A 19,172-nucleotide genomic window follows, 5' to 3' on the forward strand; every position below is an offset into this window, starting at 1 on the left:
CCTTCAGGGTGTGAGGGGAGTGTTTCCAGTAGAGACAGCACTAGACACGAAACATCTAGAGAGGGGATGAATGCTCGCACATCCCCCAGCCTGAACATTCATCTGCCCACCTGTGTGGCTGGTGATAGCTGCAGAAGCATGGGGAAGGCATTTAAGACAGTGGGTGTCAAGCCATCGCTGCAGTTTTTAGCAGAGGTGTGGACGATAAAATAATCCCAAGGACTTGATAACTCCTTCCTGGATAACTGTACTTGAGAGTACAAACTGGCAGCATCAGGAAACTAAGTAACCTCTCTTTCCTGACTCCACGTTTTCATTGTAAGTTTTTTGTTGAGGAATGTTATTTTGTTTTGTTGAGACAGGGTTTCTTTGAGCAATAGTCCCGGCTGTCCTGGAATTCCCTTTGTAGACCAGGCTGGCACTGAACTCAGAGACCCACCTGCCTCTGCCTCCTGAGTGCTGGAAGTGAAGGTGTGCACCGCCTCCACCTGGCTAAGGAATATTCCTAATTTTTCCAGCATTCTATATTTTCACGCATACTAGAAAATAAAAGAGGCGCGCTACGTTCAAGTTGATGTGGTGGCCTGCTGAACCGACGCCGTAAGAGAGCCGTGTTCCTAGCTGCTTCCAGAGTGCTCCAGGTGGGCACCCGGAAACTTGACTTACTGTGAATGTTCTCAACACGACGTCTTTAGCTCGCAACTGGGGGGGCCTCTCCTGAGAAACATTTATAAACAGCTGGGGCTGATGTGGGAGAGAACAAGGAAAAGACAGATCACAGCCCATGATTTCCCGGCTCCCGCGTTGCGTCCTCCGTGAGTGGTCAGTGTTTCTAGCGGGACTTCGAGCTGTGCAGGGGAGGCCTGAGAGTCACTGGGGCTTCTTTCAAAGGTTCAGCGTGGTATAGACAGGGTAGCTGTGTGCCTGGGCTTAGCAGGAGGCTGCGGCTGGACTTTCTTATCAGAAAGCCATGAAGATATCCCCAACCTCTGGCGGCTTTGGGAGAGAAAGATGGGGTTCAGAAGCCTCCTTCAGTCTGCATAGGAAGAGAGGTCCGTCATGGCGACGGTGGCCTACTGCCGCACAGCAGGGTCATCTTTGTTAAGAGCCTCAAGTCAAGGAGAGGCCTTCCTGCCCGCAGACCGTGTATTTGGTTTTGCACTGTGACGTTTTGCTTTTAAACTTAGGCTATTTTATTATTAACATCGACCCACTTTGGGAGGTGTATTTGGAAACACATGGGGCCACCCCGGATGGCTAGAGCACCGTGGACGGCTGGGGCATGCACACTGAGATGATAAGTCAGTAGCAAATCTCAGACCTAAACTGTGGTTATCTTTCCCTGTTCCTATTTCTAAAGCAATGCTATAGGAGCCAGCAACAAGAGAGCATACAGTATTGTGAGTGCCAAAGACAGGCTTCCTGAACCTCAAGGCTTAGCATGCCTGCCTGTCCTTCAGGATGTGAATGGGGGAGGGCAGGGGGACCTATGACATCAGTCTATGCATGTGAGGCCAACCGCAAGTTTCAGGGAAGCCAGGGTGGCTATGGACAGGCAGCTAGTCCACCCCGATCTCTGCCTTGTAGAAGCTACTTCTTCCTGTTCCCAGGGCAACGCACACGTGCCAGAATGACTGCTCACACACAGGCCGAGAACCGACGGCGTCCTTCCCTGTTTCAGTTATTAACCAGTGAGTGTGTTTTACAAACTCAGTTTACAAGTCCAGCCAGGAACATCTCAGTTTATGCATCTGGTTCTATCATTATGGGAACTATTTTCTTTCAGACGAGACCCACAATCTCATTACCTGGGAGGGAAGATGAGGAAACAAATATGGAGAATATTGTTGATCAAACCTACCGCACGCCATCTTCTTCTGGTTCACCCAGCATCTGCCATGCATTGTTACCTTGTTCAAGAATATTCCCAATTTCCACATTTTTACATACACATCTTTAGTTACCTGGAGCCCAGCACCACATAACACACACACACACACACACACAATACACACACATACGTAATATTGTTTTTCAAGACAGGGTTTCTCTGTGTGGCTGTGGCTGTCTTGGAATTCACTCTGTAGATCAGACTGACCTTGAACTCACAGAGATCTGCCTGCTTCTGCCTCCTAAGAGCTGGGATTAAAAGTGTATGCTGCCACCACCTGGCACCAGGGCTATATTCTTATCTCAGATTCAAGAATTGAAGATCCAGGAAGATCTGACAGTGTTCTTGACCATCTGGGAGAAAATGGCTTCAAGTCAAAGTCCTAGCTATCCTGGAGTGTTTGGATAAACTACTCAATGTTTCAGAGGATTGGACTCATCTTTCAAAATATAAGGTTTAGTATCTAACTACAGGACTGTTGTGACAAATGGTGTCTATTATTGGATCACAGTGAGGAGTTCAGGAATAGGTTTAAGACTACAGATGGGCCCACAGATGGAGTGGCGGTCCATTAAGTTAGCATAATGTGTGCAGAGACCACTGTCACCTCAGTAAGAACAAAATGACTCACAAATGCCAACATAAGAAACAAGTTCCAACATGGCAAAGGCAAAAAGCCCAGGGGGATAGTCATCCCGGAACACTGTGGAGTTCTCTGAAGTCTCATCATTAATGGATGTGGGATCTAGAATCTTGGTACATTTAGAAGATGCATGGAAGTCATCTTTGGATAGTATGCCATCTTCTAGCATAGACCTCTCAGAAAGGTGGTTCCTGGGACTCCTGGTACTGCTACTTAGGTGGTCCAAGCAAGTTGCAACATGTAGCCAGTCACCTCCATCTCACGGGCACATGCATTCCTCCAAGTTGCTTGTATCTTTGATGTTTCTCTTCCCTCCGTGGTGCTCATCCTTCCACACCCCTGAAGCCTCCCTGATCCTCAGTCTCACTGTTTCCCATCCCTCCCTGCTCATCACACCTCTGTGTGCCCATCTCGTCTCCGAGTTCCTCCTCCCCCTAGGTTTCTCATCCCTCCATGCGTCCCAACCCTCGACAGTGCTCATTTGCTGATGTCGCCCACACACCTGTGTCACTCACTCATCCATCTTCCTGTCCCCCTCTCCTCCCTATAGTTCAGTCCAGTGAATGAATGGCCTTCATGACCATGACTTCCTTCCCTAATTTCACAGGTCCACCGACGGTTGGTAAACAAGAATTATGCAACCAGATATTACCTCCCGCCATCGGTAAACCAGACATCAGTGCTGCCCCCCATGTTCCCAGTGAGGGACAACAAATGCACAGAGATGAATGAGTGTGTTCAAACCTGCTGCAGCTAGGCAAAAGAATGCCTTGTGACATGCTTTTGCTCCATAACTCTGAGAAGCCTGATGGAAGTCTCTGAAGGTCTAAGAACAGAAAGCCATAACGTGGCAGTGCTTTTCTTGTTGCTGCGACAAAGTACTTTTCTTGTTGCTGCGACAAAGTACAAGACCCAGCAATTTAAGGAGCAATTTAAAGTTATTCCCACCGCCCATCATGCTGGGGGAGACATAGTAGCTAGTTACATTGTATCCACAGTCAGGGGATGAAGACAGCGGAATGCTGAAGTTCTTGTTTGCTTTTTCTTTTTATTTGGTTGGGTATACTGGTTCATGGGATGCTACCGTACACATTTGGGTTGGATCTTTCTTCGTTAGTTAAGGTTAAATTATTTTTTAAAAAATTATGTATGTGGGTACATGTATTAATGCCTGTATGTATAAATACATGCATCCCATGCTTTCCCTGCACCTGCGGAGGTCAGAAAAGAGCATGGGATCTTCTGGAGTTTTGGGCGATTGTGAACCACCAAGTGAATGATGGGAACTGAACCTGGATCCTCTACAAGTGCTCTTAACCACTGAACCATTTCTCCAGCCCCCAGTTAAGGCTTTGTAAAATACTCTCAGACACACCCAGAAGCGTGTTTCCATAGTGATTCCAAAAGCAGCCACATTGATGATTGACATTAATACTTGCAGGGGCTGGAGAGATAGCTCAGAGGTTAAAAGAGCACTGGTTACTCTTTCAGAGGGTCTGGGTTTGATTCTCAGCACCCACATGTGCCTATAACTGGTCTGTCACTCCAGTTCCAGGAGATCTAATGCCCTCTTCTGGCCTCTGAGGGCACTGGGCACGTATATGGTGTACAGGCATGCATGCAGGCAAAGCACCGATAAGCATATGATAAAAAATAAATCTTAAAAATAAAAGGTCAGCTCCTAAAACCCAGCCTCTTGACATTCAGATGTGTTGCTTTGAGTCACAGCATTTCTGCCCTTACCCTCTGAAGATCTGTCTTCATCTTTTGATGCAAAGTACACTTAGTCCATCTCTAAAAGTCCCCGTAGTTTCCACCGTCACAACACCATTTGAAAGTACAAAGCCTGAAGTGTCTCCTGAGACCCCAGAGGGTTTCAACTAGAGGCGCTGTAACATCAAAGTCCTGCGCTTCTATAATGGCACAGAATGAACACCCCTCCCCCAAAAGGGAGCAATGGTATGGTAGCAAGGAAAGCACGGAACAAAGCAAAGCCAGAACCAACCGGTAAACACCGAACCGCTCGCAGTCCCATGTCCGGCGACTGTGGCTTGCGATGGAAATCGCCTGAACTCCCACTGCGTTAGTTAGCTCCATGACACCAGTCTGCAGCACATTCACAAGTGTCTCTCTTGGGGTGGCCCTGCTCTGTGCCTTCTGCCTTCCTTGGTGGATATCCTACCATTCTGCTCTGGTATGTTCCAACAACGTGGCTTAGACTTAGCCTTCCCAGCTTCGTGCCGTGGCCTTAGATTATGACGCAGTCGTGCTTAGCCTGGGAAGCTTTCTGGAACTTTGCTATAAACCCTCATGATCCTTTAGTTCTTGCGTCTCACGTGCCTGCGCACAGTGCCATGTGGATGACAATGCCTGCCTGGACCTTAGTTGGGTCCCTTGGACTACCGTTCCCGTTGCGCTGATCCGGGGGGAAGCACTTCCCATAGGTAGCCGGTTTCGAGGAGGGAAAACCTCTTAGTTGGTATTCGCAGCTCACGCTTTTATTTCCCCGGTGAATTTGCATTTTCACTAAATAGAACCTTTGGTTGGTGGTGGTGGCGGTGTCTTCTCCTTGGGGGCGGGGGTGGATTCCTGTCATCCCTGTAGAGAGTACACTGTTTCCCCGGTAATAGTGCTAATCTAACAATTTCGCTTGCTTTCCCGGTCGTCTTGTCAACAACTTTAAATCCATTTGTTTTCCTACTAAACGGTACATTTTTCTCATCTTTCTGCTCCGCTTGTTGCCCCCTCCCCCCACGCCCCGTATAGAACTGGGTTAGAACAGTGAGCGGGCAGCCTGCGCCCCCAGCCTGAACACCATGGCTGTGCTGCCTTGATATTTCTTCCGTCCTCGCAACTCAGCCTCACTCAGGTTTTTCAGGAAGCAGGCAGAATGTAGACTTCACCCGACTGTGGTTGCCTCTGGGGTTGGCTCCCTGATTTCTGCTCAGGCCAAGTCAGGCTGTGGGGGTTAGACTTCTACACTGTCGGTGTGGGCGGCAACACTGTTTGGCGCAGGCGAAATCCCTTTAGGAGAGGGAACCCAGTTACACAGCCCGCTCTGCGCTCCACCTACGCCACCATTCTCCCTGGCCCGAGGTTGCTCTCTCGCAGTCTTTGCGAACCCTACGGGGATGCTTTTATGAGGCAGACTTAATAAAGGAGAGCAGTGATGTGCACGGCTCAGCTCTTGATACCAGTCCTCACTGGCCTCATCGCCATTCAGGTCTTCCAAATTCCCACCAGAGCAGCCCATTAAACTCTTCTTAACCGGAAGCATTCAAGGACTTCTCCGGCTCAGAGTTTCACATTCTGCATTTCCCTCTTGCACAAACACTTTCCAAACACCTAATCGGTCACCAGCTCTGTCATCGTGGTAGGCCCCACCACTTCGAGGGAAAAATTTTTTTTTCTACACCAGTTACTTTCGTTGCTGTTGTGGGGAAATATCCAGCAGGAGTGACTTAAGGGTTTGTTTCGGCACACAGTTGGAGGGTACGGTCCGTCATGGTAGAAGCGGCAGGGCAGCAGGGCCACGAGGCTGCGGGGTCACATGGCATCCACAGCCAGGAAGCAGAGAGGGTTGAGTCCTGGCTTGGTTCACTTTCTCCTTTGTCTGGGACCCCAGGTCGTGAGGAGAAACTATGTTAGGATTGGGTCTTTCCCACGTAGTTAAACCTTATCGGAAGGAAACCCCTTCACAGATACTCTGGAAAGTGTTCCCATAGCGATTCCAAATCCAGTCAAAGTGATGATTAATTACCTCGGGCACCATTTTCAGAAATTCCCTCCTACACGCCAAGATGGTCCTACTCTGAGACCCGCCTAGTGCTGACATTCTCTGGCAAGCTGCCAAGCCCACTGAGGCCCCGGCTTGGCTTCCTTGGGTCGCAGGGGCCCCACAGGGGTGACAGTGGCCCGTGAGTAGCAGTCACCAGTCTTGAACTTCATTTCCTCTTCCTTTTTTTTTAAACAAAAGATTTATTTATTGTGTGTTACCGTGTAAAGACTTTGCTTCTTTTATGTGCACATGAGAGTGCCTGCTTGTATGTATGAGTTCCTATGAGAGGGTCTGGTGCTTGCAGAGGCCAGAAGAGACTGGTGGCTTCCCGGGAAAATGGAATAACAGGTAGTTGTTGAGCTGCTGTGTGGGTGCTGGGAACTCAACCCAAGTCCTCTGTGTAAGAGCAGCCGGTGGTCTTTACCAGCGAGCCGTCTCTTCAGGCCCAGATCTCATTAACTAAGGTTGCCTCGCAGGCATCTTTGTGAATTTTTCAACATTCAAGACAGCAAGCCTCCTGGGCCAGTAACTCTTGGTGTAGGCAGAGTATAAGGCAGACAGTACAGTTGGGTTCCCACCCCTATGGGATTTCGCCTGCACACCAGTTTTGCTTCCCACATTGGTGTAGAAGTGATGGGGGGCGTCCTTCTGTATATGTGTTTCTCTTATTGGTTGATGAATAAAGCCACTGTTTGGCCAATAGCCAATAGAGGCGGGACTAGGAGACAAGGAGAATTCTGGGAAAGATAGGATGCCATATAGGCCGCCAAAGGAGACTCAGGTCTGGACATTCTCTGGTAAGCCAATACCACGTTGAAATGCACAGGCTAATAGAAATGGGTTAATAATTAAGACAGAGCCAGCTAGTAAGAAACCCTAGCTATTGGCCAACAGATTTATGATTAATATATGTCTCCGTGCGTGTCTATTTGTGGCTGGAAGGCAGTTGTGGGACCAGGTGGGAAAAAAGAAAACTCCAGCGACATGCAAGTTTAACTCCTCAGCATGATTGGGCCTGAGCAGAACACATGGGGCCAATCCCAGAGCTATCTATTCTGCTGTGTCCCATGAGGCCCGCCCAGATGACAAGCTCTCCTAGAACTGGAAAAGGGGTATGGTGAAGTCCTACTCACTCTCCCCCAAATGCTGGCCTTCTGGGGAACATGGCCACTCCATAAACAATCAAGTCGCAATGAGGTCATCAGCGTAGGGCCTGATCATCAGTGTCCTAGTAAGCAGGTGTGTGGGGTGGGGGTGGGGTGGGTTTGGACATAGATTACCACAGGACCAATGCCATGTGGACAGAAAGATGGCTCTTGGCAGGCAATGGGGAGCTTTGATGACACCCTGACCTTGGGTTTCAGCCACCAGAACTATGAGGATGTGGTGGGTGTCCTGCTGTTTAAGCTGTGGGGTGGGTTTCATTGCTCTATTCCCAGGGACTGACGGTGGTGTACCCTGGATGGGGGCTGGTTGCCTCTGATCCCACTGCATTCTCTGTCAAGTCAAGATCTTAGCTTTTAGATATCTGACCGAGGTGGCTACAGACATCTTCATGCAGGGGTCTGTGAGGCCAGCTGGCAGAATTGGGGGGGCATCTCTACTGACTTGGCACAGAGGGCATGGGGAGGACCTTGGCGCCAGTGTGAGGGGCACCAGTTCAGGTCTCTCCTAGACGCACAGGGTGGGGGAAGCACTCATGACTCGGGGTTCACTGGGGTCTCAACACCTAGCTTAAGCATTCTCTGAGTGATCTAACAGAAGCATATAGAGGCAAGCAAGCCAGGCAGGGCCGTGCCATCTGTGAGGTCCTCCCACCGGGCCCTCTGCCCGCATGTGGGTTGTGGACTCAGCTCTGCACAAGGGCGCAAGATCCACAGTTAGCAAGAAACACACCAGCCTTGCAGGAGCTTGATCTTGGAGTGGGTCAACAACTTACATCTTTGAAAACCACACTTTTAAGGTCTGCAGGGATGTCTCGGTTGATGAAGCACATGCCTGATTTGGGGGGGGGTTGTTCTTCTGTTATGTTTCTCTGGTTGGTTGATGAATAAATCACCACCGATTGGCCAGTAGGGGCAGGAAGCTAGGAGGAGCTAGGAGACCAGGAGAATGCTGGGGAGGGAGGAGTGAGAGGAGCTTCTAGGAGACGCCATGTATAGAGACTGGGAGGATAGGAATTGCCAGGCGTTCTCTGGTAAGATAAGGTAATGTAGAAATACATAGATGAGTAGTTACGGGTTAATACATAGAGCTAGCCATTAAGAAGCTATATGACTCTGTGTGCTTATTTGGGGCAAAGAGGCTGCAGGACTAGGCTGGAAAGAAACAATTACACTTGCCTACGAGAGTAAGGAGCTTGATCCCCACCATCGGTATGAACTGTTGGGCATGGTGGTACAAATCCTGGATCCCAGAGACAGTAAGGTCCCTGCAGTTTGCTAGCCAGCCAGCCTAGCTTAATTGATGAACTCCGGGCCAATGAGAGACCTTGTCTCAGAAGAGGTAGACAGCCTTCCTGAGGATGGTACCTGAGATTTCCCATTGATCCTTACACTCATACACATGTATGTTAACGCACATCCATGCACTTGCAGACACACACACACACACACACACACACACTGTTGTGGTTTGTGGGGAACAGTAATGTTGCTGGTCTATGTGTTGTGTAGCTTAGGAAAAATAAGGCTTGTCTGGGAGAGACAGGAGGACAGAGGTGCCATCTTTGACAGATGTCGTGATATTCGATGAGGACCCACAGTTGTGACCTCTGACCCCTTAGGGTCAGTAAGATGGTTGCGTCTTATTGATGAACGCAGCTGGAGCCATCCCATCTTAACTCAAGAGGCTTAACCGGCAATGGAACATTTGTGAAAGATCACCCAAGAACCCAAAAGGGCCAGCCATCTCGCAGCCAGAATGAGGACGCCTTCTGCAGAGGCAGAAGCGGGGTGGTTCAGGAAGGCTGCCATGGTTTATGCTGCAAGAGTGACGGACGGATGTAGTTTTTTTTTCAAGGAGCAGTGTCCAGGCCAAGCGTGGCGGTGCGTGCCTTTAATCCAAATATTTGGGAGTGAGAGGCAGAGGCAGGAGAATCTCTGTGAGCTCCAGAAGCAGTAGCTTTGGCTGTAGTGGGAGCCTCTTGAGTTAAGATGGGATAGTTCCAGCTGCATACAGAGTAGGGGGAGAGAGCTCTGTGAGGATGTGTGCCATGGCTCAGAATCCCCTGTGGGAGTCCAGCGTCTAATGCTATCAGATGCATGCACCCGAGAGAAAGGACTGGGCTCTTCCCTTCCTGACACCAAACCAAGGATGGACGAGGCTGCTTCCTAGTCCGGGAAGTAGATACGTGAGTCACCTTTCTCCATTTCCACTGGAGGGCTGGCGGAACATTTCTTTTTCGCAAATATGTATTTCTATCTCCCTTTTCTGCGGTTGTGGCAGAGATGCCCGCAGTAATGGCCCAGCCCCGAGGCGGGTCTCGGCGCCCTCGGCTGGTTCGTTGTCAGCATAGGAACAGCCTGCACGGATGTGGTGACTCCCACAACCTGGAGCATTTAAGTGACTGGGCGTGACAGGACAGCTCTCACGTCTAGAGATCTTGAAACCTGTAAGCCGGCTGTGGCTGGCTGTCTTCACCTCCCATATCTGGCTTCCTTGTCTGCCTCACGCCGGGTCACTGGTAACATCATAGCCTCCCTGACCCAAGTTGGTATGAGCGCTCCTCGTTTTCTTGGGTGGAATGCTGCTCTCTTGCTCCCTCGCCCCCCCCCCACAAGCCAGATGGCAAGGAGCAACCAGCAGACATTTAGAGGTCTGCTCTCTAACTCTCCGACCTGAGATTTCTAACGTCTACGGTCATGGGTGCTCCGACTCATGTGTGTGTGGTCTTGGCGATCGGGGCTCCGAACAGAATTAGCCTGGTTTCTGATGAAAGGCTGCCTTTTGCTTGCCTCTGGAAGCCTCGCTCTGCAGATGGTGGGCGAGCTAAGGCGTCAATAACAAGGAGCAGAGTGGGGGTGGGAGCCCAGAAGGTGAAGAGGAAGCACAGGTGAGGATGGAAGGCTTTGCGCGCTTGCGCATGCGCGCGCTTTGAGGCTGTGGAACACGCTGACCCCTGTAGCTCTGTGGAGGGGGGTCTGGCCCAGACGCTTCTCTCAGATTAGGGTGCCCCCGGGAGGAGTCGGGTGAGCTTCCTCTAGGGGCGTGTAGGGAAGAAAAGCAGGGCTGTCGTGAATCTCGGTTACGAGCCATGATGGTGCCCCGGTTTCAGGCGGGGTGAGACAAAAGGCTGAGACATGTGATGGGGATATGGAGGACCTTAGAGCGTGGGCCTGGCTCTAGACTGGGACGTGTGTCCTTCACTTTCACGCAGTGGATCCCAGAGAGCTTCCTCCCAAAATCTGAGACGGGATAGTCACACAGGAGGCTAAGCGGCGGGTAAGGTCGTGGCGGGTAAGGTCGTGGAGCTGGGACCCGTTCCCAGCTCCACAGTGGGGACTGCAGACTTGGACGCCGCGAGCCAAGGAGTGGTCTCGGCGGGGACTTGTCCTGCTGGCCCTCCACTGGGGATGTCTAGGCCCCGGTTCTGGGAAAGACGAAGCTACTGCTGAGCGAGTCACTCATCAGCTGTTACAGAACCCGAGTGAGCCAAGGAGGTCAGATGACATCATTCCTTAGTGATGTAACAACGGGGTTGCGGCCGTGGATAAGAATGTCCTTATCTTCAGATACGGGCTAACGTATTTTAACGCCATTACGCCTACAATAAACTCATCCCTTGGACCAGAATAAGATTCCCAGGGAACTACACTGCTATGCCGAATTGGAGTGCATTGGAGTGGTTGAGCCTAGAGCCAGTTTGTGGGTAACTGCCAAGTGATTTCAGCGGGGTGAGAGTGGGGCTTTAAGATGGTCTTGGGAAGTGTGTGTGGGGGCACCATGCCAAGGCACTGTAAGGAGAGTCCTTGGGAAACAGCATGCAGGTTCGATTGGGTCAGTTCTACAGGCAGTCGTCTGAGGGTGAAGGCTAGCTTCCAACTTCGGGCGGATTAGGCAGCTCCCTTAGCTCGAGCTCTTCTACTTGCAGTGGGGACAGTGCTGAAACCAGCACTGCTGTCACAAGAAAGACATAGGGGAGTTCCTGGCTGACGTCGGCTACACACAGTTTGTACATATTTAGACAAGCTCAAGCTAGCACTGTCAGGGTCTCCGTGTGTTTCACGTCGCTAGACCGCAGCAGGCACAGGCTACAACTAGACCTCTCCCAGAGGATGCCCGATGGATCCCAGCCAGCACAGAGGAGTGGGGGTGTGTGTGCAGACACCATTTTCTGCATTGACTCTCTCCTTTTACCGGTGACTTGAGGATGAGAGAAATGTTGGGGGAAAGTAGGCAGTGAAGCCCAAGAGAGGTGGTGGCGTGGAGAGCCAGGCAGGGGGCAGAATCTCTGAGATTTAACAAGGTTCCCTCTAGTAGGATGTTGAGTACGGCTCCTCTGCTATAGCTCGCTAACCGTGGATGGCTGGGCAGGGCTCGCGTCCTGGGGGCTAACAACCACCTTTGGGGAAACAACCTCAGATCCCGGTGGCAACGTGGAAGTGCGTCAGCATGGCCGTATGAGTCCCACACAAATGTAGCTGTGTATTCTCTGTCTGTCTGTGTGGTGTGTAAGAAAGCTAGGACTGCCGGGCGTTGGTGGCACACGCCTTTAATCCCAGCACTCGGGAGGCAGAGCCAGGAGGACCTCTGTGAGTTCGAGGCCAGCCTGGTCTACAAAGTGAGTTCCAGGACAGCCTCCAAAGCTACAGAGAAACCCTGTCTCAGAAAAAAAAAAGAAAGCTAGGACTGAGGGGTAGTGATATTATTATTTATGATTTATTAAAGCTTGCCTGAGGATTCAGAAAGCAAAGTCGGCCACGAGCTGTAAAGGCCGGGAACGCACGTTTAATCCCAGCAGCCAGAAGCTAGGAGGTGGTGGTACACAACTTCAGTCCTAGGACTGAGGATTTAGAGACGGATGGATCTCTGGGAGTCCAAGGCTAGCCAGATCCACACAAGAGTGCATTGGCCTAAAAGAGGATTACTGCTCGCATCCTTAATCCCAACATCAGGGAAGTATGTAAGACAGAAGCAAGGTCTCGGTTAAGAGGCATTCGGTTCTCCAGCCACGCTGAGGAGAGGTTATAGTCTGAGGCTTGGGGAAGAGCTCGTTGAGTGTATCAGCCCCTTCAGCCTGAGCTAGAGGTGAGAGCTAGCGGCTTGGCTGCTCTGCTTCTGATCTTCAGCTTGAAGCTTGAACCCCAACACCAGTTATTTATTTGTGTTACTCTGAGGAGCAAACACCTGCCAAAAACTAGGGGGTGAGGATGGGGTACCTGGGAGGGAACCTGGGAGGATGTCCTACCACAGGGAGCAGGCTGGCTGTACACCACATCCACTCAGTCCTTAGAACAACAGAGCTTGGCGGAGAATGTCCTACCACGGGAGCAAGCTGGCTGCACACCACATCCACTCAGCCCCTAGAACAACAGAGCTTGGTTCTCGGCACTACCCCGGCATGAGACGGGAAGCCACTCTGCGCCAGACCCTCGCTGTTGCACACCTGGGTCTCCAGCTCTTAGTTCTCTTTGGTTTTGTCCCAAGAAACATTCTCCCTCCTGGCTTTAGAATCATCATAATTCAAAGACAAAATTTCCTTCATTTATCTAAAGTAGTATGCCAAGACAGCGTTGTTAAATTTCTGCTGCGGGTTTTGTAGCAATTGCATAATCCTCTGTAACCATGCACAGAACCAGCAAAGGCCTATGAAGTCCTTCAAAGTTCCAAGAGAATGCATGATTGGCAGGGGGCGTCCTTCTGTATATGTGTTTCTCTTATTGGTTGATTAATAAGACACTGTTTGGCCAATAGAGGCAGGGAGATAGGTGGGACTAGGAGACGAGGAGAATTCTGGGAAAGGTAGGCAGAGAGAAACTGAGAAGAGATGCTATGTAGAGAGTAGGAAGATAGGATTTGAGCCAGACATTCTCTGATGAGATAAGGCCATGTAGAAACACATGAATTAGCCAGTAAGAAGTCCTGGAAACTGGCCAACAGTTTTATCACTAATATGGCGTCTGTGTGTTTATTTGGGGGCTGAACGGTGGCTGTAGGGACCAGGTTAAAAAGAAACCTCCAGCAACAGATGCAACTAGATGTAGTCACATGCCAGCCAGGTGCCTTGTAAGTGAGAATTTAATGGCGCTGGAGAGTGTAGGCTGTCACTGGCATTCCTACTTGTGATTCTCCTATGTCCCTTGCCACCTCACAGGCCCGGTGCTGGAAAGCCAGGGCAGGGGTTTTGACAGAACCACACCAGCAAAGGGGCTGGGGGGCGGGTGGATAGCGTGGGTGGGGCTCTTCCTGGGGAGAGTAGTGAGACCGTCTTGCAACAGCAGCGTGGGGACACAGGGTAAGTGCAGGGGGAGCTTCCGGGAGGAAGATTGACAGGGAGACTTGGGGTAGAGGGGTGATGGAGCAGAAGGCTGCACCCCAAGGGGAGTTGGAGGCTGGGAGCCTGGGAGCCTGGGAGCCTGGGAGCCTGGGAGGAGCGCCTGGATGAAGGTAAAAGATGAAGGAGACCTGAGAGGCTACACATTCAGAGTGACAGATGGTGGGTCTGTTTTGTTCCTAGACACCAAAGGGCACCCCGACAGGAAGTGCAGAGGGCTGGGGAGCCGCATCCCCCTTCCTGTCACTCACCCTCCTATGGAGGGGAGGACTATCAGCATGCGCTCTCACAAGCAGAGCCGCATGGTGGGGAAATGCTCCTCAGCGTCCTTCGACGCTGGCAGGGCCAACCCAGTTAGTAAGCTAGAGGGAAAGCAGGTTGGAAGACTTGGGGGGGGGGGGGATTCCCCAGAGTCTGGAACAGGGGTCAGCAAGCTGGGGGAGCACTGCTTGGGAGGGAGGAGGGGAAATTGGAAAAGGGTCTCCACACACCCCGGGGAGTAAGGGACTGGCCCCTATCAGAAACACTCGCCACTGGCTGGGGGGTTCCTGTAGCTGGAGAAACCGATTGCCCTGGTGATGCTAGGGCTCAAGCTTTTCACACCCGGTACAGCTGAGAGCTGGGTGGCAGAGTCCCATTGGTTGGCACCAGGAGGTGGCACTAGTCATTTTCCAGGCACGCCTAGAAGCATTATCCTCTCTGCCTTATTCTAGCGCGGGCAGACAGGGCTGAGCGTCTTGCCTGTCACAGAGGCCCAAGGGCCCTGGTCCCCGCCCCCCCCCACCACAGCTGCTGCAGCGGTGCCAGATCCTTACCAGAGGGCACGTCCTGGGGAGCACAGTCAGATGCCTTCTGTCCCATTTCCCCCCCACTCTTCATCTCACCCCCACCCCCTGCCCCCATACTCATCCATCCCAACTCCGCTCTAGGGACAGACAGCGGCCCGTCCTCACCATCCAGCACCCGTCACCAGTCTCTGATGTAGCTGGTGCTTTAACAAAACCTGCTTGTTGGTTGGTCATGCTTTATGCTGCTTTTCTTCTAAACAGAAAACATGCAAGTTGCAACATTTTCTGATCATAGCTGTCTAAACTGGAGCATGGTCTGACCCCATGTAAGCACAGGGTGGACGCGTCAGCAAATGTCCACAAGTAGGAGGGTGGTCTGGATTCTAAGGGTTTGCCATTCTTCTGCATGACTTGAAGCTCAGGCCAAACTCTTACATTTTCTCTAAGGTGCAGCCAAGGGGTTCTCACTGAAGCAGGTGCTATGGAGTTCTGCTATTAGGATGAGAGTCCCCCGGATGCCCCTGGGCAGGATGCCGCAAAGCCCCAGGTTGGGGGTTCAGTGACATGGACGCTCTCTGCCATCTCATCAAGGACCCTCATTCTACAGACTCGTTTGATGCTAACCTGAGACCAAGACCAGCGTGGCTGGGCGAGGCTCTCAAAACCCTGGCTAGCAAAGTTCATTTTATTATTTCCGGGATACGAACGGGTACCTCTTGTCTTGAGGCAGAAGAGCAGCTGAGTTATTCACATTCATTATTCGTCACCAACCAGACCAAAGTTTATCAAGTGCCTATTTATAGGGGAGACCTTGGTCACTCACTGAGGGCTTCCTTGGGTGGGCTCATGTTAGTCAAAATCCAAACCTGGCCTAGGAAGGACCTGCGGATACCCACGGCCACTGATGTGGAGGAGAGGCCGGGTGCTATGAAGAGGTACACACCCAGTCCATACACCAGAGGCTCTGTATCTTGCATGGCCACCTGGTACACCTTAAGCACATAGTAGGGAACTAAGTCCCTCTCCAGTGGAGTGGCTTCGGGACTGCAGTGACCCCCCCCCAGCCGGAGTGGAGCCTTCAAGGTTTGTGGCAGCATTGTACCAGTGATGCCAGTGACCACGGTTAATGCTAAGCTGTGATGCATAGCTCTGTGTTTCTCACCATGCCTGTAACCACAGCCCCACGTGTTCACAGAGCGTCCCATAGGTTTCCCACACTAGAGCAAACGGTGCTAGTGCCCATTATGGCTCCTGTGCCCCCATCTGGCATTCTCAGGGCTCTGACACTGAATCAAAAAGGGGACGGGGACAGTTGCCGGCGGGGAGCAAGACAAGCTCAGCAGACAAGAGATGGAGTAGAGCTGGGGGACTTGGCAGGCCGTGATGGCGGACTGAGTAAATCACAGACAGATGCCCCCACATTCTCTCCTCCCCCCCCCCCCGCTAGGTCACCCAGGCTCTAGGTACGTACAGGTCAGCACGGCCAGGGAACGGTTCTTGGGAGCATTCTCCTCTCTCTGGGCCACAAGCGAGGCGTTGGGCTCTGCTTGGTAGGCGCACAGAGCCTCCCACTCCTTCTCCAGACGGTTCTTGTTCTTCAGGTGGTCTTCCATGTACGCCTGAAAAAGACACACAGAGTCAGGGCCCTGGGATCTAGGACTGGCCCGTGCCAGGCTGGGCGGGAGTACGGCAACTACCCCATCTTTTGCTTCTGGCTTGAGATGTGTGTGCTTTCCCCCACCTGGGTACCAAGCTCCAGTACTGAGTTCAGAATTGCGGTGTGCACTCGAGCAAAGGGTGATCTTCCAGAGGGGGAGAAGAGGCAGATCCCTGTCAGGCCACATTTAGCCAGTCCCCAGTCCGACAAAGCTGGCGAGAAACAATGTATCCGGATGGGGGGAGGGGGCCAAGGAGGAACGGGGTGCAGGGGCTGTGCTGAGAAGCATGGAGAGCTGGGACAAGGAGGAGCAGGGAGGGGGGCAGCGGGGAGCCTGTGCTTGAAAACCGCCCTGAGAGCAGCGCTTGCTCTTCAAATCAAGGAAGGGAGAGGCACAGGTCGCATGAAGCCACAGGAGAAAAACAGCGATGCATACTCGAGAAACTAAATGTAGCTGCCAGGGAACCTGGGGGATGTATCTCCGCTGGTGACTCCCTGCGCGGAAAGTCTTTCGCCTTCTCCTCTTCCTAAGAGAACTGTTGGTTCTCAAACCAGTAACCTTTGAGGTTATCTGCTTGAGAAAGGTGAGCTGCGGGTACACCGCTTTGTATCCAGCCTTGGTCCTGATGGAAAGCCTCCGTCCATCCGGGTAGAGGCCGAACCAGAAACACAGCCTTAACCAGGCCCTCTGGGGAGGAGGCAGACCATCAGCTTCCCAAAGGCTCAGGGAGAGAAAGACACTCTCTCCGCTGACCCCCCCCCCCCGGGGTTGGGAGTGCCTTCCAGTGCGCACAGATTCCTGCTTACTGAGGAACTATGGTATTCTCAGATGGTGCCGCCGATCCACCAGGCACAGACATAACACACACCGGCATGGGAGATGGCGTGTGCCTTTAGCATATATGCAAACACGTGGAAGGACACACGGGGTCGGTCCAGAGCCAGGCACACGGGGTGTACACAGAAGTTATTTAGACCCAGAACTGTGATGAAATCTGAACATCTCCGATGTTAACCAAAGGAAGCAGAGTTCGACCCTGGCTTGTTCTAGGCTTTGTCTTCCCAGTGCTTGCCATACATCACTATTGCTGGTGGCTGAGGCCTCTGACCGTTCCCTGACACTGGAGGCCCTGTGTGATGTCCGCAGCTTACCAATACACTCGCTCCAGAAATAGGAGACCTCCCGAAGAGATGCTAGGAGGACCACGCCCGGCTGATGCAGGGCGTGACTCGTGCAGGGTGTAGTGGTCCCATCCTGGTCTGTACCTCAGATTAGTGTGGCTCAGCTTTCCTCCCCTCCCCCCCTTTCTTTACTTTCTTGCTAGCCAAGTGCTCTACCACTGAGCTTTACTTTTAGCCCTGATCGTGGGCTTTTAGTTGGCTCTGTGCAGACATAGGTTTTCAAGTGCGTCTACAAAAGATGTGCACACGTGTGCGTGCGTGCCGGCACACGGCCTCTTAGCATGAAGCAGCGGGCACCCAATAGCCAGCCAGGGGTTTACATTCTTCCCACTGCTCCCGCCCACCGCCCCCACCCGTGCCTTCCGCTCGCGGACACTCTGGTGTTGAAGAAGCCGGGGCAGTCCTCTCAGCCAGTCGTTAGTGCTAACACAAACACACACACACACACACACACACACACACACACACACAAGTGACAGGTAGGTAGAAGGCAGAGGCAGTCGCTTCTGTCCCTGGTGACACCGCTCAGCTGTTCCTCTGACGTGCTGACAAACGCGTGCCAGGGTCCTTCTAGACATCAGCTGTGGTCCACCTCCCCCACGGTCCTGAGCTCTGGACATCAGTGACCATCTAAAAAAAGACTCTCTAAGGGTCTTAGAGATCCTCTGGGCCCGGCTGTGAGGGTACAGGCCCTACTGAGGCAGCCTGCTTAGAAGGCCCGTTGCAACTGTCTGCACCTGGAGCCTCAATGGGGTAGTCTACTAGCCTTTCTACCCTCCCAACACAGCTGTGATGTTACCTTCTTTGTACAAATGAAGCCTGTCCGGGTGTCTGGGGGTCAGACAATGGGGCTTGCCACCAGCTGACCATAGAGGTCTGGAGGTCTGTGCAGACAGACAGGAAGTGGGGTCGCTGGGCAGAAACAGGATATAAGCAGGGAGAAACAGGAACTTGCTCTCTTGTCTGCGGAGACACTGAGGAGGTAAGGTGTGGCTGTGGCTTGCTCCTTCTCTCTGATCTCTCCGCGTTTCCCTCTGTGTCTGGCTCCGGCCAACAAGGGAAAAATTTCCCGTTTCTCCCTGCTGGTGGCAAGCTCCATTCTCTGACCCCCCCCCCCAGACAGGCTTTATTTGTACAAGCGAGATGTCACGACATAACAGTGCTGGCCTTCAGGGCCCCCTCTAGCATGGAGCTAGAACCTATGGGATGGAAAGATACAGAATTTAGCTAAATTGAACAGGCCCCAACTAGAGAATGGAGTCACGACCACCTTCCTTGGAAATAATTGTGGTGGAATCTGGGGAGACGGCTCGTTTGGTGAAGAGTTTGATCGCAACGTCCGTGTAAAAAGCAGCATGGTGGTGTGACCCTATAGCCTCAGTTGCTGAAAGGGTGGAGGCTGGCCAGACTTAGTCTGGTAAACTTGGCAAGTTCCAGCTTCAGCAAGAGACCCTGTCTCAAAATAGATGGTGGAAAGTGGCTGAATGTGCTCAGTACCAACCCCCAGTATCTACACTCAGGTAAACGCACATGCATTCATGGATATAATATACACAACCCATACATGAACACTTACATGTAAATATGTAAACGTATCCACACTCATACAAACACGCATGCAAGCCTATGAACACTTACATGTAAATGTGTACACGTATCCACACTCATATAAACACGCATGCATGCACACAACATACACAATCCATACATGAACACTTACAGGTAAATGTGTACGTGT

At 51.9% G+C, this 19,172-nt stretch overlaps 1 protein-coding gene across 1 annotated transcript in view; it reads right to left on the minus strand.

The window, feature by feature from the left end:
• Ptprn2 (protein tyrosine phosphatase receptor type N2) overlaps window positions 1–19,172 on the minus strand; it is a 653,364-nt gene that overhangs the window by 51,541 nt on the left and 582,651 nt on the right. The window contains 1 exon segment of the mRNA XM_040742316.1: window positions 16,067–16,214. Within this exon segment, the coding sequence (XP_040598250.1) occupies window positions 16,067–16,214 (148 nt within the window).

The sequence above is a fragment of the Mesocricetus auratus genome, unplaced genomic scaffold (assembly GCF_017639785.1).
Source record: "Mesocricetus auratus isolate SY011 unplaced genomic scaffold, BCM_Maur_2.0 Super-Scaffold_15014, whole genome shotgun sequence".
Classification (NCBI taxonomy): Eukaryota; Metazoa; Chordata; class Mammalia; order Rodentia; family Cricetidae; genus Mesocricetus; species Mesocricetus auratus.